The 17567-nt window shown below is 47.2% G+C and overlaps 1 protein-coding gene across 5 annotated transcripts in view; it reads right to left on the bottom strand.

Annotated features, from left to right (window-relative positions):
- Positions 1–122: 122 nt before the first annotated feature.
- The window catches only part of KIAA0513 (KIAA0513 ortholog), a 31421-nt gene continuing 13976 nt past the window's right edge, over positions 123–17567 (bottom strand). For 4 of the 5 annotated variants that reach the window (XM_039318608.1, XM_039318610.1, XM_039318607.1 and 1 more), the window contains 12 exons: positions 15700–16190; positions 11488–11587; positions 10630–10703; positions 10324–10394; positions 9500–9710; positions 8678–8718; positions 8461–8545; positions 8185–8262; positions 7705–7734; positions 4269–4349; positions 3805–3899; positions 123–2951 (listed from right to left, as the gene is read on the bottom strand). In XM_039318608.1, coding sequence (XP_039174542.1) covers positions 2902–2951; positions 3805–3899; positions 4269–4349; positions 7705–7734; positions 8185–8262; positions 8461–8545; positions 8678–8718; positions 9500–9710; positions 10324–10394; positions 10630–10703; positions 11488–11587; positions 15700–16046 — 1263 coding nt within the window. In that variant the 5' untranslated portion in view covers positions 16047–16190 and the 3' untranslated portion in view covers positions 123–2901. The remainder of the gene's footprint in view (positions 2952–3804; positions 3900–4268; positions 4350–7704; positions 7735–8184; positions 8263–8460; positions 8546–8677; positions 8719–9499; positions 9711–10323; positions 10395–10629; positions 10704–11487; positions 11588–15699; positions 16191–17567) is intronic. The other variant, XM_039318611.1, reaches the window with a different exon arrangement.

The following is a 17567-nucleotide window of genomic DNA, read 5'->3' as shown; positions in this document are numbered from 1 at the left end:
TTATAAGTCAAGGATTACTTGTATTTCACTTATTTTTTTAAAAAAGAGGAAAGAATAGCACAGAAGATGGGATCTGGAATAAACATATCCTGGGCAGGAGAAAGAGTGAAGATGTAGTTTCATTTACTTATTTAAGCTTTATTTTATTTTCCCTGATCCTGTCGTAAGCAGAACTTGAAATGTTTTCAGTACATAAGTTAAAAACAATAATATTCCACATAGGTCATGAAGTCGCACTCTTGATATGGGGCACACACAACTGCACCCAATACATCAGAACATTTTATATATATATGTATGTATATTACACAACCAAATACAGCAGTTTTAAAACTTCAATGAAATTCACAAGATGGAAATGCCGCTCTGGGACACTCAGGTTTACACACATACAATATGCAATTCTGGGTTTTTGCTTTTTAAAAGGGTAAACAAGAGAAGGGAGGTCCTGAAATTACATATTTAGCAACAACCCCCCCCCCCAGGATCTGTTGCAGATCCTTCTTCCTTTTCATTCCAAGAAGTTCCTTAAACTTTTCACTGCAATTACCTCCCCACGCCTTTAAAGCAAACCTCAGAAATGCAAACAAACATCTGGATTTAAGTCTTTGCATTCCGTGAAACACAGACTCCTCGCTCACATTTAATTCAGTGCCACTCTCCAGCCATCCCCCACCTTAAAGAGAAAAATCTTTAAGATTTAACAATGAATGGAGAAGAAAAAACAAATTCACAGGAGCACAATTTATGAGAGACCTGGAAGGATTAAAGTATAAAAGGAAATTGGTCCATATACATCAGAGGAACAGGACTCCTGCAGCCTTCACGGAATAGGGGCCACGTCCTGGATTGCTGTGGCTTGTAGGAACCGGGGAGAAATCCGTGCAAAGCCATCTTCAAATCCTACTCCATATTTTCAATTGTCTACAAGTGGGAGTTGAGTTTTGATGCCATTTTGCCCAGTGTGAAAAACCTTTGCAATCATCAGTTGTTGATGCATCCCTCAATGTGTTGTTTCAGCTGTGTGTTAAGCTGATGCTAGCCTGCTGGGAGAATTGGACATCTTTCCCAAAGTGGAAGAAAAGCTGAGCTAGAAGAATTAGCAGAGGCCTCTCTCCAGATGTGGTGATTTGGGCTTTTTCTGCAGGATTAGGAACAGCCAAAGACAGCCTTGTGGAATGCTGATGTGCTGAGCCTCCTGCAGATGCCTCTCCTAGCTCCAAACCCTTCGATTTTCAGCCAGGATTGAAGCAAAACTATAAACAGAAGCTACTACTGGCAAAGAACGCGCTGCCAAATGCAGCAAGCTGCTTGTTTTGGAAACCACCAGAAAAGGATCTGGTTAACAAATGGAGGGTTGCATAAGGGGAGCATTCAAAAATTCTATCAGTAGAAGTCACAACCACTCCCAACTTAGGCTCTAGGGCAGATTCAACATAGGCAACCAACCTCTAGCAAGGAGGAACACAGGAGGAAGCATGACAAAACCTATTCTCTTGGCTCCCTCTTCTGGTGGCCAAAGGAACTACAGGAGCTCAACATTTGCAGGTCATTGCAAGATTTAAGATAAAGGCTCACTGTCATTCCTGAATAACATCCACACACACACACAGGAGAGGGAGAGAGAGGGGGAAAGGGAGAGGGAGAGATGGATTTTCTTGTGGATTCTGTAAATCAACCAACAGCTCACTAGCAGCTATGTCTTTTCCCAAAGAATGAGAAACCAGCATCCATCCAGCCACACAAAGTGTATGGAGAAAAGTCTCCACTGTCTATGTTGGAGCAAGTGTGTATCCTCCCCTACACACCCAACATCAACCTCTCCTTAAAAACATACACACACACACTAGACACGAAACCAGAGGTGGGCCATCAAAGGTGTGAGAAGCAGCACAGAGGAAATGTCTCTAAATAGGAAGTTGAAGAAGATTTTGTTGCCCCCAAGATGGCTTGTTGCTGCCATGTAAGCTTTCAAGTTCATGAATGGTGGAAATAGGACAGTAGCTCACAGACAACCCTCCACCTACTTCATGTGGACCAATCAGACAAAGGCTCCATGAAGTTGACAAACCAGAGAGATGGGATCAATCACTCTTGGTCAACCAGTTGACCAACCGCATCAGCCACACTGTTGGATTTGTTCTCGTTTACTCCTCCAGAGTTCTAGATCAGGTTCATCAGAACATACTGCATTGAAACCACACAGGAGGTCCCAGAACTACTCCAGGGAACCAGGAATCTGGGCCTGGTTGGCTTGCACAGCTTCCTAGGGCCCAAAATTACACAGCTCAGATCCTGCCTATCTTAAAATAACTTTCTCTCCCCATCAGGATGATTTGTACCAGGCCTTCTGAGTCTACAAATACCTTTCTTCAGGTTTACCAACTCTGCAGAAAAATTAAAAGATTTTATCTGCCTCTCCATTCCATCACAACTTGTACAGACATCCTATTTTAAATTTCACAGCTGTTGAAAAAAATATTCTAGCTGCTTAAAATATTCTGCAATAAAGCGTGGAGGGCTTTTCCAGTCCTCCTCAAAAGGCCCTGTCGTCCTGGTCCCCAATGACTCTCCCTGCCTTGTACGGAGGAATCTCCCCAGACTGGGCCAAAGCTTTCACGCCCAAAGGCTCGGAACAGGAGTCTGTGGAAGCAGTTGGGTGTCCTTCAGGCTGCAGAAGAGGATGGGCGTCTTTGGATGGACAAGCTCTACGTCTACGGGCTGCTGAGCACAGCACGGCACAGTTTAATAGCAATCATGCAGGAGTATTGCAGAGTCTGGGGGAGGGGGATTTAAAAGCCCATCTGAAGTCTCAAGATGGTCCCAGAGATGAGTTTCACAGCCTTTTGCCTCCACCGGCCTCTCCTCTCCATCCTGGTCCTAGCAAAGCAGGTGGTGGAGCTATTCGGCAGCCATTTGGTCAATGTGGTCACTCAGCAGCTTGTACTGCTCTGAAAGGAGAATCAAAGGAGAACCAGCTCAGAGATCTTCAGGAAAAGGCCGGGTCAGGTCAAGTCAGCAGTGGGGAGAAAGGCTTGCAGCTCCAGATCAGCAGGAACTGTTCCACCCTACAGAATGGAAATCCCTAGACATTCCTCTCCCTCGACCTTGTCCCCTCTAATGCACTAGACCAAGCGTGTCCAACCTTGCCAACTTTCAAGATTTATGGATTAATTGCTATACTGGCTGGAGAATTCTGGCAGTTGAAGTCCACAAGCCTTAAAGTTGACCAGGTTGGACACCCTTGCACTAGACCAAAATGGTTCCACAACATATGTCACCAGTGTTGCGAGAACCACAAATTGTCCGTTATTCGACCGACAGGGAGCATCTTTTCCAAAACAGTTTGGGCTACTTTTGCACACTCCTGATGTTGAAACCATTCTTCTCGGACTGATGCCCTCCAGATGTCTGGGGCTGCAACTGTGATCAGCTTCAGTTACGTGAAGGACAGGAGGTAGACATCTGGGGGGCAGCAGACAGTCTAAGGCAAGCAAAAAGCTAAGATGGGAGCATCTAAATCCCCCAAACAGCTTTTTTTTGTGGCAACCTGAAGATGTGTGGACTTCAAATCCTATTCTGGGAACTGAAGTCTGCTTGAAGTTGACAGTTAAGTGTCACAGAAGCAACCTATAGAGCAGTGATTCTCCACCTTATGTGCACTTCAACTCCTTGCAAGGATGGCTGGGAATTCTGGGATTTGAAGTCCACACAAGGTGCCCAGGTTGAGAAACACTGCTTTCTCCTTCCCCAAGATGTCCATGGCTTTAGCAAAGACCCCTGGACCCTCTCAGACCCACTTACCTTCATCCAGGTTGCCAATCACTGCCTGCTTCTTCAAGAAATCGTTGCAAAGTTTCTTGTTCAGTCCAAAAGCCAGCATGTTATGAGTGAAAGTTCTGGTCAAGGGAAGTAAAAGAGAAGTCAGAGCAAGTCACTTGAGCCATCTGCTGCTCGTTCTGGTGATCCAGATCAAACTTTTCCAGATATGTCCAATTCCCATTATTGGGATTCTCGGAAGACAAGTCTAGGCCTCCAGAAGTCCCCAAAAATGGGAGGCCATCTTGGAGCACCCAAGAATGAGCAGTGCAAATGATACATTGCATTTGGAAGACTGGAGATGAGAAGGTTTCAGTATGATTTATGGCAGGCATTTAATGAATAATTACTAAGAGAGAAGAGAGAGAGAAGAGACTCATCTTTGAAGGCTGAGAAAGCTCATCTTCTTTTTTCACTTATTTGAAAACATGGCTGGTTTTGCTACTTACCCCAACTGTCCAAAGGTGATATTCTCGTTAAAGCGGAGGCTGTCGTTCCGTTCTTCTTGAGTCATGTGGCACCACTTCTCCCTGCAAACACAAGTGGGGATCATGTAACGGGGAACTTTAGGCAATCAATTGGCACATCATTTGTCAAAATTGGCAGGAATTGACGGGAGCAAGGTTGAAGGGCATAGTCTGCTTTCTTGTATTAGCTATCAATTGTGATAACTGCCTGGCCGATGTTTCTAAGACCATCTTTCAAGATATGGGTTGCCTGTGGCCAATTTCAGATTCTGTATTTGAGCTTGTGTCACTGTGGGAAGTCCAAAGATGAATTTTAAGTAAGCCTCCCTTCCATTTGTGGGTTGCATCTGTGGCTAGTTAGCTTGTTTAGAGTCCTCTTTTTACAAGCATCTCAGTTGGGGCCATAATCGTGATTAGTGTGACACACCCAGTCCTTACAAGTCGTCTGTTGTGTGGTGTGCAGGAAGGGAGAAAGCCAAGCACAAAGCAAGGAGGGGGCGAGGAATGGAGTGGAAAGGAGAGAGGTGTAAAAGAAAATTGCAAACCCCAACCTCTTAAGGTCCACTAAGCTCTCTACCTTTGGCCTGCTAACCTGATCAAAATGTTAGTTTTAAATCTGAGCTGCCACCATCTAGAATTAAACATTCTGGAACTGGCCACGTTCTTGCTCTTTCCACCAACTCTGAAACAAAGTAGGTCACCATTTCAGAGAAAGGAGAACCCAGGTTCCTGCAAAGGAGACAGGAGAGGCTCACAACAGAGACCAGATGAAAAGAGACATGTCTCATCTTTAAAAAACCCAGCCTGTTATTAGAAATAAGTAAAAAAAAAAAAAGTTTCCCGAGAGAGAAATAAAAACAATGCAGAGCTGAAGGGTCCCAGGCGGGTGGGAAGGTATGGAGGACACGTGAATTTGCTAACACAAGTGAGCTGCTGGATCAGTTTCTACAACCTCTTCTATGTTCCTTCCTCCTCCATCTTCACGGAGGATGGAGGCAACCTGGGATGGCACCTCCCAGAATTCCATGGGCCAGACTAGCTGGAATTCTGGGAACTTCAGTCTCTGTGCTTTAAGAGAACACGAGGAACCAAATCCTTGCAATGCCAGATGAAGGAGGTTCCTTCAAATTCCACTGAAGGTAAAGGAACATCAATATTTCAAACCAATATACCTTCTGTTCCAATATCCTACAGATTCAGACATTTAAGGAATTCATAACAAGGTCAATTAACGTCTCCATTTCCCTTTCTATATCCTCCACTGTACAATGCATCACTAACATATTATGCTGACACCCCTAGCAGTATATTTCCACTACAATGGTATATTAATTTACCTAGCTCTTTAATTCCCACGTTGCCTTCATCCGCTGTTAGAATTTCTAAAAGCACTGAATTCCAAAGGTCAAATCAAGTCCAGAAAGAAGAAATCTAACTTAATTTTGGTTACTGCTAGATTGGATTTTCAGTGCCTATAACTTCCCTGCTAACATCCGACAATGTCAAGAGGCGGAAACATTTTTTAAAAAGGGAAATTATAAGGAAGAAGGCGGTGGAGGAAAAGCTGCTGAAAAAAATAAAGGGATGCAAAATGAATCGGAAAATTGGTTCTTTGACACTGAAAATGGAATCAGGTTGGGGGGGGGAAGGTTGGGATTAGGATATCATAGCAGGAGATTTGTGGATGTGGTTCTCAGTGATTGCCTGCAGGATACAGGATTTCATTTCATTTACGATGTTTGACCATTAAAGAAGTCAGGACAAAGAAAGGAATCTTTTGTCTTGAATCATTTCCAATCCTTGTGCACAAATTGAGGGAATTGTGACTTTTAACCTTATTCACTGTTCACCAAGTCCAAAATGCCCCATCTGGGACAGGAAGCAGTGGTTGCAAGTTCAAAACAAGGGTTTTAAATTCACCAGACGCCTTCCTTCAACTTTAAATGCAACGATCTTGTGAGCAACTTTTCAAGCTTGGAATGATTTGAAATTAAAAAGCTTTTGCACGCCCCTTCCTGGGAGATGAGCTGGTCTATGCTGGTCTTACAGAGAAAGGAGCTTTGCTAGAGAGTGAGGCTGTGGGTAATTTCTCCTGCTTTTGACCAGAAGAAGACTAGAGCAGAGAGCAGCTCGGCAGTTCAAGGCTTCAGATCTTGGTATAGCCTCCTGGTCCCAATCTGTGCAACAGGAGGGAGTGAAATGGAAACCCCCCCCCCCAGGATAGGGATGGCGAACCTTTTGCATTCTGCGGGTAAAAATTCAAACTCTGCTGGTGTGTTTTACACACACGCACACATGTATACACGGACAAAAGAGGTCTCTCCAGACCTCCTCTCCAGATCCTCTGGAGATCACACAAGAGTGCTCTGTTCTCACAGGGTCTCTGGGGATTCTGAAAATTGTGTGTGAACATTCACACTTTTTTGGAGACCCTGGTGTTGCCTAAGAGCAGGACTCTCTTCCACGACTTCCAGAGAGGTCCAGAGGCTTGATGTGTCGCCGAAAGTGGCATGGCGGCCCACCCACATCCTAGGTTCACCATCACTCGCTCTAGGAAGACGACCAAGCCAGCCTTGGGTGCAGGCAGGATGAAACACCAGTAAGTGGGGGAAGCGCACAGTATCACCATCGGGGCAAGAGAGAACTTACTCAGAAGAGGAGATGTTTAAAGTCCAGACAGTTAACAGAGGAATGGAAGGGGAGGGAGACAGAATATGCCAGCCAAGGAAGGAAGAGGAGGGGAAACGAAAACAAAACACTGGAACTTTAGAACTTCTTACAGACTCAAAGCAGCGGCCACTTTCCAAAAACTTACCCGTTGCTGAGACACAAAAATGGCAAAACCGAATTAACCTGAACATGATTCCTAAACTACAGTATCTTAGGGGGACAGCAATGTTGAATGCAAATTCGCAGGACTATGAACACTACTCAGCCGATATTTTTTTAAACAAACTGCGGTCCAGCACCTCTGGCAGGGGAGCAGAGATGGGTTCCTATGTTTAAAAAACAATCCAAGGGTAGTTTAAGGAAGGCCTTGCTGCCCATCGGATTCGCTTGCAAATTTTCTTTCTTTCTTTCGTTTTAATCCTATTTCTTTTGCACTGCAGCTTTCCAAAGCGAGTCATGAGGCCGGAGATGTCCATTTGAGAGGCCCGCAGGACAGGCTTGGTCCTCGGAGCTAGGTCCTAGGGAGAGGGCTGCCCACTGGGATAAAACAGGCAGCCCCACGAGGCCAAAGAAAAGCAAATTCCAGCAGACAAGGACTCCATAAGCGAACAAGCACCTCTCCTCTAGCTGTGGCCACAGCAGGATTTCTCCTCCCTGCTGGCAGGAGGCAAATTTTGGGACTGGCGTAACCATTTAGGGAAAGAAAAAAAAAAAGGAAAGGGAAGAAAGTAAAGGTGGACAGACACACCTCTTCTCCTCTTCCTCCCCAGTGTCCCCTCTGGAGTGGCAGCAGGAAGGGCCAAGAGAAGTCACATGGCAATGCATGCAAGAAGGATGGATGGAAGAAAGGAAAGGATGGAGGAAAGGAACCAAGAAAAAAAAAGAACAGGATTACAGACGTTGAGAGAGAGAAAGAGAGAGAGAGAGAGAGAGAGAGAATTAGTTTTTTCAACCCTCCCACAAGACTGTACAAGGGTGAAGGTCCTTCCCACCAATCTCCCCCTTCTTTTGACTGTTGGCAAGGAGGGGAGCTTGCTCCATGAGGACCAAACGCCTCCTAATCCGAAGAGGAGCATCCGAGAACAGCTCACCCTCAAACGAACAGAAGGAGCCATCTTGATGGGGGGGGGGACAAGGGGACAGGGAAAGAGGGGAAACCTTCTCCCCAGCCAACCTTTCCTCCCCTCGCCCCCCTCCAGAGCCAGAGGGGGACCCCAGGGCTGTCTACCTGGTGGTGGGAGACCGCTTCCGCCTCTCGCAGTGGACGGCGTCAAAGAAAGCCGCGTTCCAGAACCTCAGGGTCTGCCTGCAAAACCGAGATGAAGATGCTGGATGGTGAGATGGGCGACATATAAATTTAATAAACGAAAGGAAGCTGGAGCATGGAGGCCGGTGCCAACGACAGCCGGGCTCTGGGTGGCTGGAAGGGCCCTGGGCTGAGCTGCTCCAAGGGCCACGGCCGACCTTCTGTGGAGACTGAGACGGTCACCTTCTCGGTCCTTACCAGATGGGCTGCTGCTTGAGGTGCATGTACAGGTAGATCTTCTCCCCGTTTCTTTCTTCTTCTTCCTCAGGACTGTACAGGGAAACTGCACAGAAAGGGACATTCAGGGCATGGGGCTTTAGAGGGGGCAGACCCCTCCCCTCCGCCTTCACTGCCCTGCTTGAGAGATCTGGAGCTTCCACCAAGGACCCCCAACTTTCTGGGGGGACCAGCTTACCTGATTTCTGCATTCTGTCCCTGGGCTTCTCTTCACCATCCCTGGAAGAAGAGCAGAGGTGGGATTCAGCCCAGCAGAGGTGGTCACCGTCCCTCTGCCAGGAAGGCTCAGCCCGGGCATCCTTGGTTGAGGGTCTCCCATCCTTGGCTTCAATCCCACCAATCCCATCAGCGGCTTCTATGCAGTCGGTGCCACAGCCAGGCAGCATCCAGCATTACGACGTGTCACTGACCCTCAGCCAAATCCATTTTCCTGACAGTTCCACACACACACACACACCCCAATTTTATTTCTGTCTTTGGGAATCTCAGAGGAGACCCCATTCGTGCAGAACAACCAGACCCAAGGACAGTTTTTCCCCCCATGCCATCACTCTGCTAAACAACTAATTCCTACAACACTGTCAAACTAGCTAGTAAGGCTGCATTGCTATTATTCTCCTCGTCTTTCCTATTACCTACCTCTTGGTCTTCTTAGGACTATAGCTTGGTTGCTTGTACCTTACGATTTATATTTATTTAGTATCCTAGTATGATTTAGGTTGTTTGCTTATCTAGTATCCTATGACTCTCCCTGAGTGTTCCATCTTAGGATTATGCTGAATGTATTTTATGTTGATTATGATCATGATTTATTACTTGTTGCTTGTAGGTACACTGAGAACTTCTGCACCAGAGAGAAATTCCTTGTGTGTCCATCCAGACCTGGCCAATATTCTACTCTTCCAGAAAGCCCCCCCCCTCCATTTACAAAGCAGGGGCATCTTTTGGGGTCTGCCCTAAATCTTCCCAGCCACGGAAGACAAGAGACGGGGGGACTCACTCGCTCTTCTTGGCCCCGTTGGGACCCCTCAGCTTGCTTTCAAAGCTGCCGAAAAACCCCTTCATGTTCTCCGTCTTGGCCGAGGTGTTTTTCAGCAGCCGTTCCGCGATGTCCTTCTTCTCGGCCAGCCAGCTGTTGGCGGACTTCAGGTAGGAGTCGATGCTTCCCGCGGCCTTCTCTTTGCACTCCGGGGGGAGAATTTGGGGCTTGCCTGTACAAAGACAAGAACGCCAAGGGGGGAAGAAAAAGAGTTTAATCCGGTGTTTCTCAAACTTGGCGCCTTTTATGACAGTGGACTTCAACTCCCAGAATTCCCCAGTCAAAATAGGGGGTAACCCAGCTCCAATCCCCTAAAGCAGGGGTCTTCAAAAGTGGCCCTTTTATGACTTGTGGACTTCAACTCCCAGAATTCCTCAGCCAGGCACGCATTTGAAGAACCCTGCCCTAAAGAGACCCACTTCTTTTTTTTAAAAACAAGGCAAAAGAAGGCAAATGACCAGCTGTCTGCAAGGAGTATAAATCCTTCCATTCCCCACCATCCAGTCAGAGCTGAAGAAGCTTCTGGGATGAGAAGCGAAACGTCTTCAAAGAGAAACAAGGAAGTCCAGTTGCCTCCTAAAGAAGCACCTGTGGGACAACCGTGACCTGGATGGCTGAGAATCTCCATAGACAAAACAAGCTAAGTTACTAGTCCACATGACAGTCTAGAAATGAAGAGACGTAGAAAAGATTCCATTTTTTTTTAAAAAAAAATACTTCTTGGAAGACCCACGGCTCCTGCTGGAGATGAGCCACCGTCTGGATGTGGCTTTTGTGGCCCTTACCAATGTAGTAGTACGTAAAGCACATAGTCATCAGGTTTTTAGCAGGGCTGAAGTCATCCATCTGGTAGCATCTACAAAGCCAAAGAGAAAAGTTGGTGAAAAGAGGGGGGGGGGACGACAACGAAGACGGCCCCAGCTCCGGAATGCCAAGCCGTGAGGGTTTGGGCAAGGCTGGGGGCCAGAGAGAAAACCAACTCAAACAGGACCCCTGACCTGCCCACCAGGAACCCCACAGGACAGCCTGGGCCAGGCCTGGTTTCCAAGCAACTGGCAACCCTTCCACAGATACACACACAGTCTACTCACTCAAAGAGCACAAGGGCAAAGGACTGCACCAGGCGGTAGAAAGTCTGCTCGGAGACACACTTGGAATTGCAGCGCTGTGAAGGAACCGGCAACAGGCAGAGTGAGGGTGCAACTTCTGCATGTGGGGAGCGCCCCAAGAACTCTCAGATAACTTCTGCCATCTTTCTGGCACCCCTGGGGCTGCCGGCAGCGTTTGTACAGCTGTGATGTATGCATTTGCTTGTACCTTCCTAAGCCACGTAGTCCTTGCTTAATGGCTGTACATTTAGCAAAGGTTTGAAGTTAGAAAGAAATTGAAAAAAGGTGGCTTCTGACTGGTCCTCAAATTTATGACCGCCGTAGCTCCCCTGTGGTCACGCAATTGTGATTCAAGGGCTTGGCAACCGTCACACAATTAAGATGGTTGCGGCATCCCACGGCTATCTGATGGCCGTTTGCATCCTTCGCAGCCGGCTTCCCAGAAGCAAACTGAGTGGGGAAGCTGGCAGGGAAGGTCATAAATTGTGATCATGAGGTCTCACTTAACAACTGCACCGCTTAATGACAAACTTTCCGCTCCCTATTGTAGTCATAAGTTGAGTTAGAAGAAGTTGAAGAAGGAACTCAGACAGGGTGCAAATCGCCCTCCTGTCAGAGATGGGAAAACTGCTTCCCCCCAAGTGGTTTTTAATCAAGGTATACCAAGAAGGTAGACTGTGCTTTTCCACGGAGGTTCACAGGGATTCTTAACAATCCTAAAAGAAGCTCTGGAGCAGGCTGGAACTGCATGGGGCCTGCCACTGGCAAGCCAGGCGCGTTCCCGGAGATCGAAGGGATTCCAGATTTAGCAAAACTGTTTGATCCTAAATGCTTCCTTACCTGGACGCTGACGTATCTGGCGAACCACTCCCTGCCTTTTGTGTTCTCACCACTGCACAGCTCCCCAAATCTGGCTTGCTCCTCTTGGTCAAACTCCTCTCTGAAATCACACAGCCAGACACACACAAAATCACAATCACATCTTGCATGCCTACAAATAGAAATATCTACTTCTAGACTGCAGCCCAGCCCCTCCCTCCCTCCTGCCTGCCTATCTACCATATCTTTCTTTCTTTCTTTCTTTCTTTCTTTCTTTCTTTCTTTCTTTCTTTCTTTCTTTCTTTCTTTCTTTCTTTTCTTTCTTCTTTCCTTTCTCTCTTTCTTTCTTTCTTTCTTTCTTTCTTTCTTTCTTTCTTTCTAAATTTATATGGCTGCCCACTCACCCTCCATAACACTGGATGGCTTACAAAAATAAAAGCTGAATACACAAATAATAAAAAAAACAATACCGCACCCCCGGGACAATCATCAATCAGATAAGTCACTTGATGGGCTCCATCCCACTCTGGGTATCCCAGGCCCAGCAAAACTGGGTCTTCGGGGTCTTGAGAAAGAGGGTCCAACTGGGAGCCAGTCTAATCTCCATGGGGATGGAATTTATTGATTTAATCTATTTATCAAATGTATTGGCCACCCATCTTACCACAGGGTAACTTTGGGCAGCTTACAATACTAAAAAGATAAAATTATGTAAATAAAATACCGCAAAACTATGATGCAAAATACTATAGCTAAATGATGGGAAGGGAGGCAGGGAGTAGGATGGGCAGGGGAGAAGCTGGGGGTCTGATATTAATCTATCAATCACCCCTGACCTGAAGCCCCTGCTCTGAAGCCCCAGACCCCCAGGCAGAAGGGAGGGAGCTTGTCAATAAGATTTATTTAGGCTTTTGAAGCAGAGAGAATTCCAACAGACCAACAGTGAAGGTTTCTCTGCAAAAGACCCTTTCCCAGCATGGTTATATCCCAAGTTTTGAAGGCCTGCAAAGTTTCATTCATCCTTTCCTTAAAACATGCCTTCAGGTAAACCTCTGTCCTCAGAAACCACCCTTTTCTATTGACTCTCGGCAAAGACAACATTGCGCAACTTTGGGTCGTGTCATCTGCCAAGGTAAATAAACAGGTTTCCCAAAAGCACCAAAACAGATAGGAAGTTGACTGTGGTTATTTATCCTCAGCTGCAATTCCCCGAGCTTAAAAAAAAAAAAAAACAGCTACAACAAGAGAGCTCCTGTCTTAAATAAATTTTATTTATTATATGCTGATTTAGTTCCAAGGGCTCCCGGCAGCTTGCAAGCGCATGCGATAAATCCAGAAAATTAAAACATCCGCAGTTATAGTAAGGTGGCATATAAAAATGTTAAATCAGTGACAATGGAGCCAACAGTAAGCATGCCTCATAGGCATAGGAGTATTAAATATCCTCCAGAACAACTCTCTATTGTGGAACACAACCCGTGGACAAAAGAAAGAGATTCTAAAGCAGTGTTTTTCAATCCTGACAACTTTAAGTTGACGTCCACCCCTCTTAAAGTTGACATGGCTGAGAAAAACACACTGCTCCAGCAGAAGGCTATTCCATAGCACGGGTGCCATTATTACAGAAATATTAGCATCTCTGGGGCTTTGTCTTTTTCCTAAATTTGGCATGGCAGTGGCATTCCCAGGGTACACTTTAATAATAATGGGCGCACGAGCTAGCCAGAAACAATTTTGAAGAGGTTCCTCTCAAGCAAAGGAACTCTTGACCTTGGCGTCTGCCAAGCCTTGGTCTTTCCACCTTGGAAAAGAGGAAAATGAATGAATTCCTATCCACAGAAGGTGTACAGAAAACCCTCGGCTGTTGTCCTTTAGAAGGATCTAGTTGGCTCCAAAAAAAATCTAATCGGAAACCTTCTCCATCCAGGCATCGCCTCCATCCAGGCATAGCATCTCCATCCGTTCCAGTGGGCTTGCAGGAACTGTTTAGCTTCCAAAATAATTGGTTAAAACTGCAGAACTTTCACTTAAGTTGCTTGAAATAAATTCAGGAATTAAATGACTTATCCATGGAGACAGGATGTTAAGGTGCAGAGTGGAGAAATATTGCCTTGGGCTCCCGGCTTTCTGATTCAATCAATTCTTTAACAATTCACATTAAAAGGTTTGCTCCAAAGCATGCATGTCTTTACCCTTCCCCCCCCCTCCAGCTCCTGCAGAGGGAGGGCAAATCCCCTTTGCGGTGACATCCAAGTGCAAGTTGCACAGAGAATGTTCTGGATAGATCCAGAACCCAACAGCCAGCCCTCCTTCCCTCATGGCTCAGCTTCAATCACATTAATTCAGACCCGGGTGACTCAGAACGCCGCAGGCCTGCTGAGATTCAGTGGGATTTTTTTTTATATCTGTGCCAAAGGTATCCAAACCAGGGTGTATCTGCCCTGCCACTCGCTCCCAGATCGCCAGGCAGGAAGTACGGGGGAATTAAATGTCTCTGGAGATTCTCCATCATTGAGACCACGGTTGTCCCAAAGGTGCTTTTTTTTCTTCAAAAGACAAAAGACAAAAAGAAAAAAAAGTCCAGTTGCCTTTTGAAGAAAAAAAAGCACCTTTGGGACTCTAGATACTCTTATGATCACAGCTGAGCCCTAGTTTTTTTTTTTTTTATGGCTAAGTGAAACATTTGTTAAGTGAATTTTGCCCCCATTTTATGACTTTTCATGCCACAGTGAATCACTTCAGTTGTTAAGTTAGTCACAGTTGTTAAGCTGTTTAGTGAATCTGGTTTCCCCATGGACTTTGTTGGTCACAAGGTGGCAAAAGGGGATCACGTCATACACACACACACACATACACACACACACACACACACACACACACACACACACACACACACGGGATGCTGTGACCGTCATAAATATGGGTCAGTTGCCAAGCTTCCAAATTTTGATCATGTGATCCTACAAAGGTCGTAAGTGTGAAAAAGAGTCCCAACACACTTTTTTCGGCACCGTTGTAGCTTCAAATGGTCACTAAATGAACTGTTGTAAGTTGAGGCGTTCCATACTAGGAGTTAAATTAAGGGATACCCAAGGAGAAAGAGAAAAGAGGGTTGGGGGATTTGAGGGGGGGGCGGAAGAGGGAAGTGGATCTTGGAGATGCCCGGGAGATAAACAAGGGCAGCCATTTTCCTGCCTTTGGAAAATCCCCTGGCTTGTGCACTTTTCCTCTGCAGACTTTATTTAAAAATAAAAACCAGGTTTCTCCTCCTGCTCCCTTTGCTGGCGTTTCCCGAGACAATCACAGAAATGTTCACCTCTCCCTTCACGTGTCAGGCGGCATCGCATCTCCTGCCCGCCCAGATGTCATCAAAACAAAGATCTGGCCGCCGGCATCACGTGGCCGGCCACACGTGGTCGAACACCGAGCGGCGCCTCCATCCGGCGGGAGGAAAAGTGCCCTCCAGGCTGGCAATGGAGGGCCCAGGCGTGGGGGGGGGAGCTTCCCAAGCACAGTGGGACACCCCTGCTTTAGAGGAGACGAACGGTGTGAGTTGTTACTGAGCTGCACACAAAGGGGCACGGGTGCTGCACGGAGAAATTGGGATCGGAGCAGAGGGAGAACGTCAAGATGGTCGGGGGGCAAAGGGAGAAGCTGAGCCTGAGGTTTATGTTGCCAGGGACCCCCGATTTGACAACGGAACAGACTAGGAAATCAGAGGTAGGCGCCTCGTTTGCCCATAACACAATTGCAGGCAGTCCTCAACCTACAACCGTTCATTTAGTGACTGTTCAAAGTTACAACAGCGCTTATGACCGTTTTCCACACTTACGACCTTTGCAGCATTCCCTGTTGTCATGTGATCAAAATTCAGGCGCTCGGCAACTGGCTCATACTTACGACGGTTGCCGTGTCCCAGGGTCAGGTGATCTCCTTTTGTGACCTTCTGGCAAGCAAAGTCCGTGAGGAAGCCAGATTTCCTGAACACCCGTGATACTAAATTAACAACTGCGAAGATTCACTTAATGACTATTGCAAGAAAGGTCATAAAATGAGGCAAAATTCACTTAACAACTGTCTCACTCAGCAACCAAAATGCTGGGCTCAATTGCGGCCGTACGTCGAGGACCACCTGTGTAAGAATCTGCAACAGGAGAGGAGTTGCAAGGTTAGGAGTCCTCTCGGCCCTCCGTCCCCTTTCCAGGGTCCCAGGGGTGCTCCAGCAACACTCACCCACCGGTGAAGATCTTCGCCACGTACTGGCTCATGAACTCCCGGTGTTCGGCCGTGGCTTCCCCCCGAGCAGACTCCGTGCTCTGGGTTGAGGAGTAGGACTCGGAGGAAGAGCGCCGCTGGTTGTTCCAGCTGGGATGGGTGGGCGAGTCTGTTGGGTCGTTCTCACTGTCGGCGGACTCGGTGGCATCACTCTCCTCGGTGGCTGGGCTCACATCCCGGCGATCCAGCACCACGTGGCCGTTGGTGGTTGAGGGGCCAGTGGGGACTGATTCAGAGGTGTCCGTGGTGGACGGTTCAGAGTCGAAGTCAATGAGGTTTCCCACCGGGACATCCACCACCTCCATGGTTCTTGTGAAGGTGTAGGCTGAAGACCCCGAATCCAGACAGTGAAGGTCTCAAACGCCCTTTTCGAGGAAGGCTGGAGGCCACCGGGAACAAGCCATGGTCTAGATCAAGGATCCTCTTTGGCCCAGCATGCTTGAAGGCCCCTGAAAAAAACAACACAGAGCAATTAATTGACTCCTCACCTGGATTCTCCTTTAGGGAGGGAGAAGAAGGGAGCATAGAGGGAAATGTTGCTGCTTCCAAGACGGTTCCTCTGAAGAAGAGACAAATCCTGAACCCAAGGGATCGATTGCCTTCCCTTCCAGCGGAGAGAGAAGTGCCTTCTAATTCTCCTCTAGAGCAGACTGCAAAGGGTCACAGCACAGATGAAATGGGCCCCTCCCGAGTTTGTGGTTTGAACAGCTGCAGCAGGAGGGAGAGGATCAAATGGAGCTTGAAATCAGGAGACGCTCCAGAAACTTTGGAGCACCCTGGACAGCTCCTGGAGACTATTTGTGGCAGCCTCCCTTCAAGACTAGGGAAGCCTTTGGGAGCCATAAAAGCAAAGGGATGGGAAAGAAGGGAAGTTCTCCAGGGACAGGAATAAAAATATCGACCCCGAAGACAGCTGGGTTGGCCAACATTTTGCTTTAGGTAAAGAGTGCAGCTCTTAATCCTACAGGAAATCAACCGTGACCATCCTTTGGAAAGACAGATATTGAAGCTGTAACTCAAATACTTTGACCACCAAATGAGAACAGAGGACCCACTGGAGAAGACCCTGAGGTTGGCAAAGGGAGAAGGGGATGGCAGAGGGTTAGATGGTGTCATCGACGCAGTGGACATGAGTTTGGACCGATTCAAGGAGACCGTGGAGAACAGGGGGGGCTGGGGTGCCATAGTCCATGCAGTCACGAAGAGTCAGACACAACTAAGTGTCTGAAGAACAACAAAATGCAGTGCAGAGTTTCAGGCCACGTAACTGCCTATACACCCCTCCACTCCCAAAGGTTGGGTTCCACCCTAGAGTGCCATCAGAAGCTGCCAAGGAAAGACCATTTTAGATGTCAGAAGACTTCCTTAAAGTCTTTCTGCAGTGGGATCTCCCCTTTGGTCAATCTTGTGGAACATCTGATCAATCTTATTTCATTAGGTCAAGGTTTAATTGGTCATCTCAGCCTGAGCTTCTCCTTTTATCTTTCTTTGCTCACGTTCATCTCTTCATCAGTCACCTCGTGCCCCTAACATCTGGGACTGCCCCACATTTTGCCCCGGTAAACAGACTCTGCAGCCGCTTCAGCATCATGGGCAAAAGAAGGCAAACTAGAAAAGGACCCAGGGGCAAAGCAAAGAGAAGGCGAGAGCTCTCTTTGAAGCCACCAGCTGCAATTGAAGCTGCTCCACAACCTGTATTTAAAAGGCTGCTGGGCCCACCTCCTTTCTCACAGTGGCACTTTTAAAAACAGGCCGTTATCGCACTGAAGCAAGGGCTGCAATTTGCCTGATTATGGTGTTAAAACCTGCAGGCCCATCTGTGCCCT

Source organism: Crotalus tigris, unplaced genomic scaffold, assembly GCF_016545835.1.
Source record: "Crotalus tigris isolate CLP2741 ecotype Arizona unplaced genomic scaffold, ASM1654583v1 scf7180000021447.437961, whole genome shotgun sequence".
Taxonomy (NCBI): Eukaryota; Metazoa; Chordata; class Lepidosauria; order Squamata; family Viperidae; genus Crotalus; species Crotalus tigris.
This window is presented reverse-complemented; position numbering and strand designations above follow the sequence as displayed.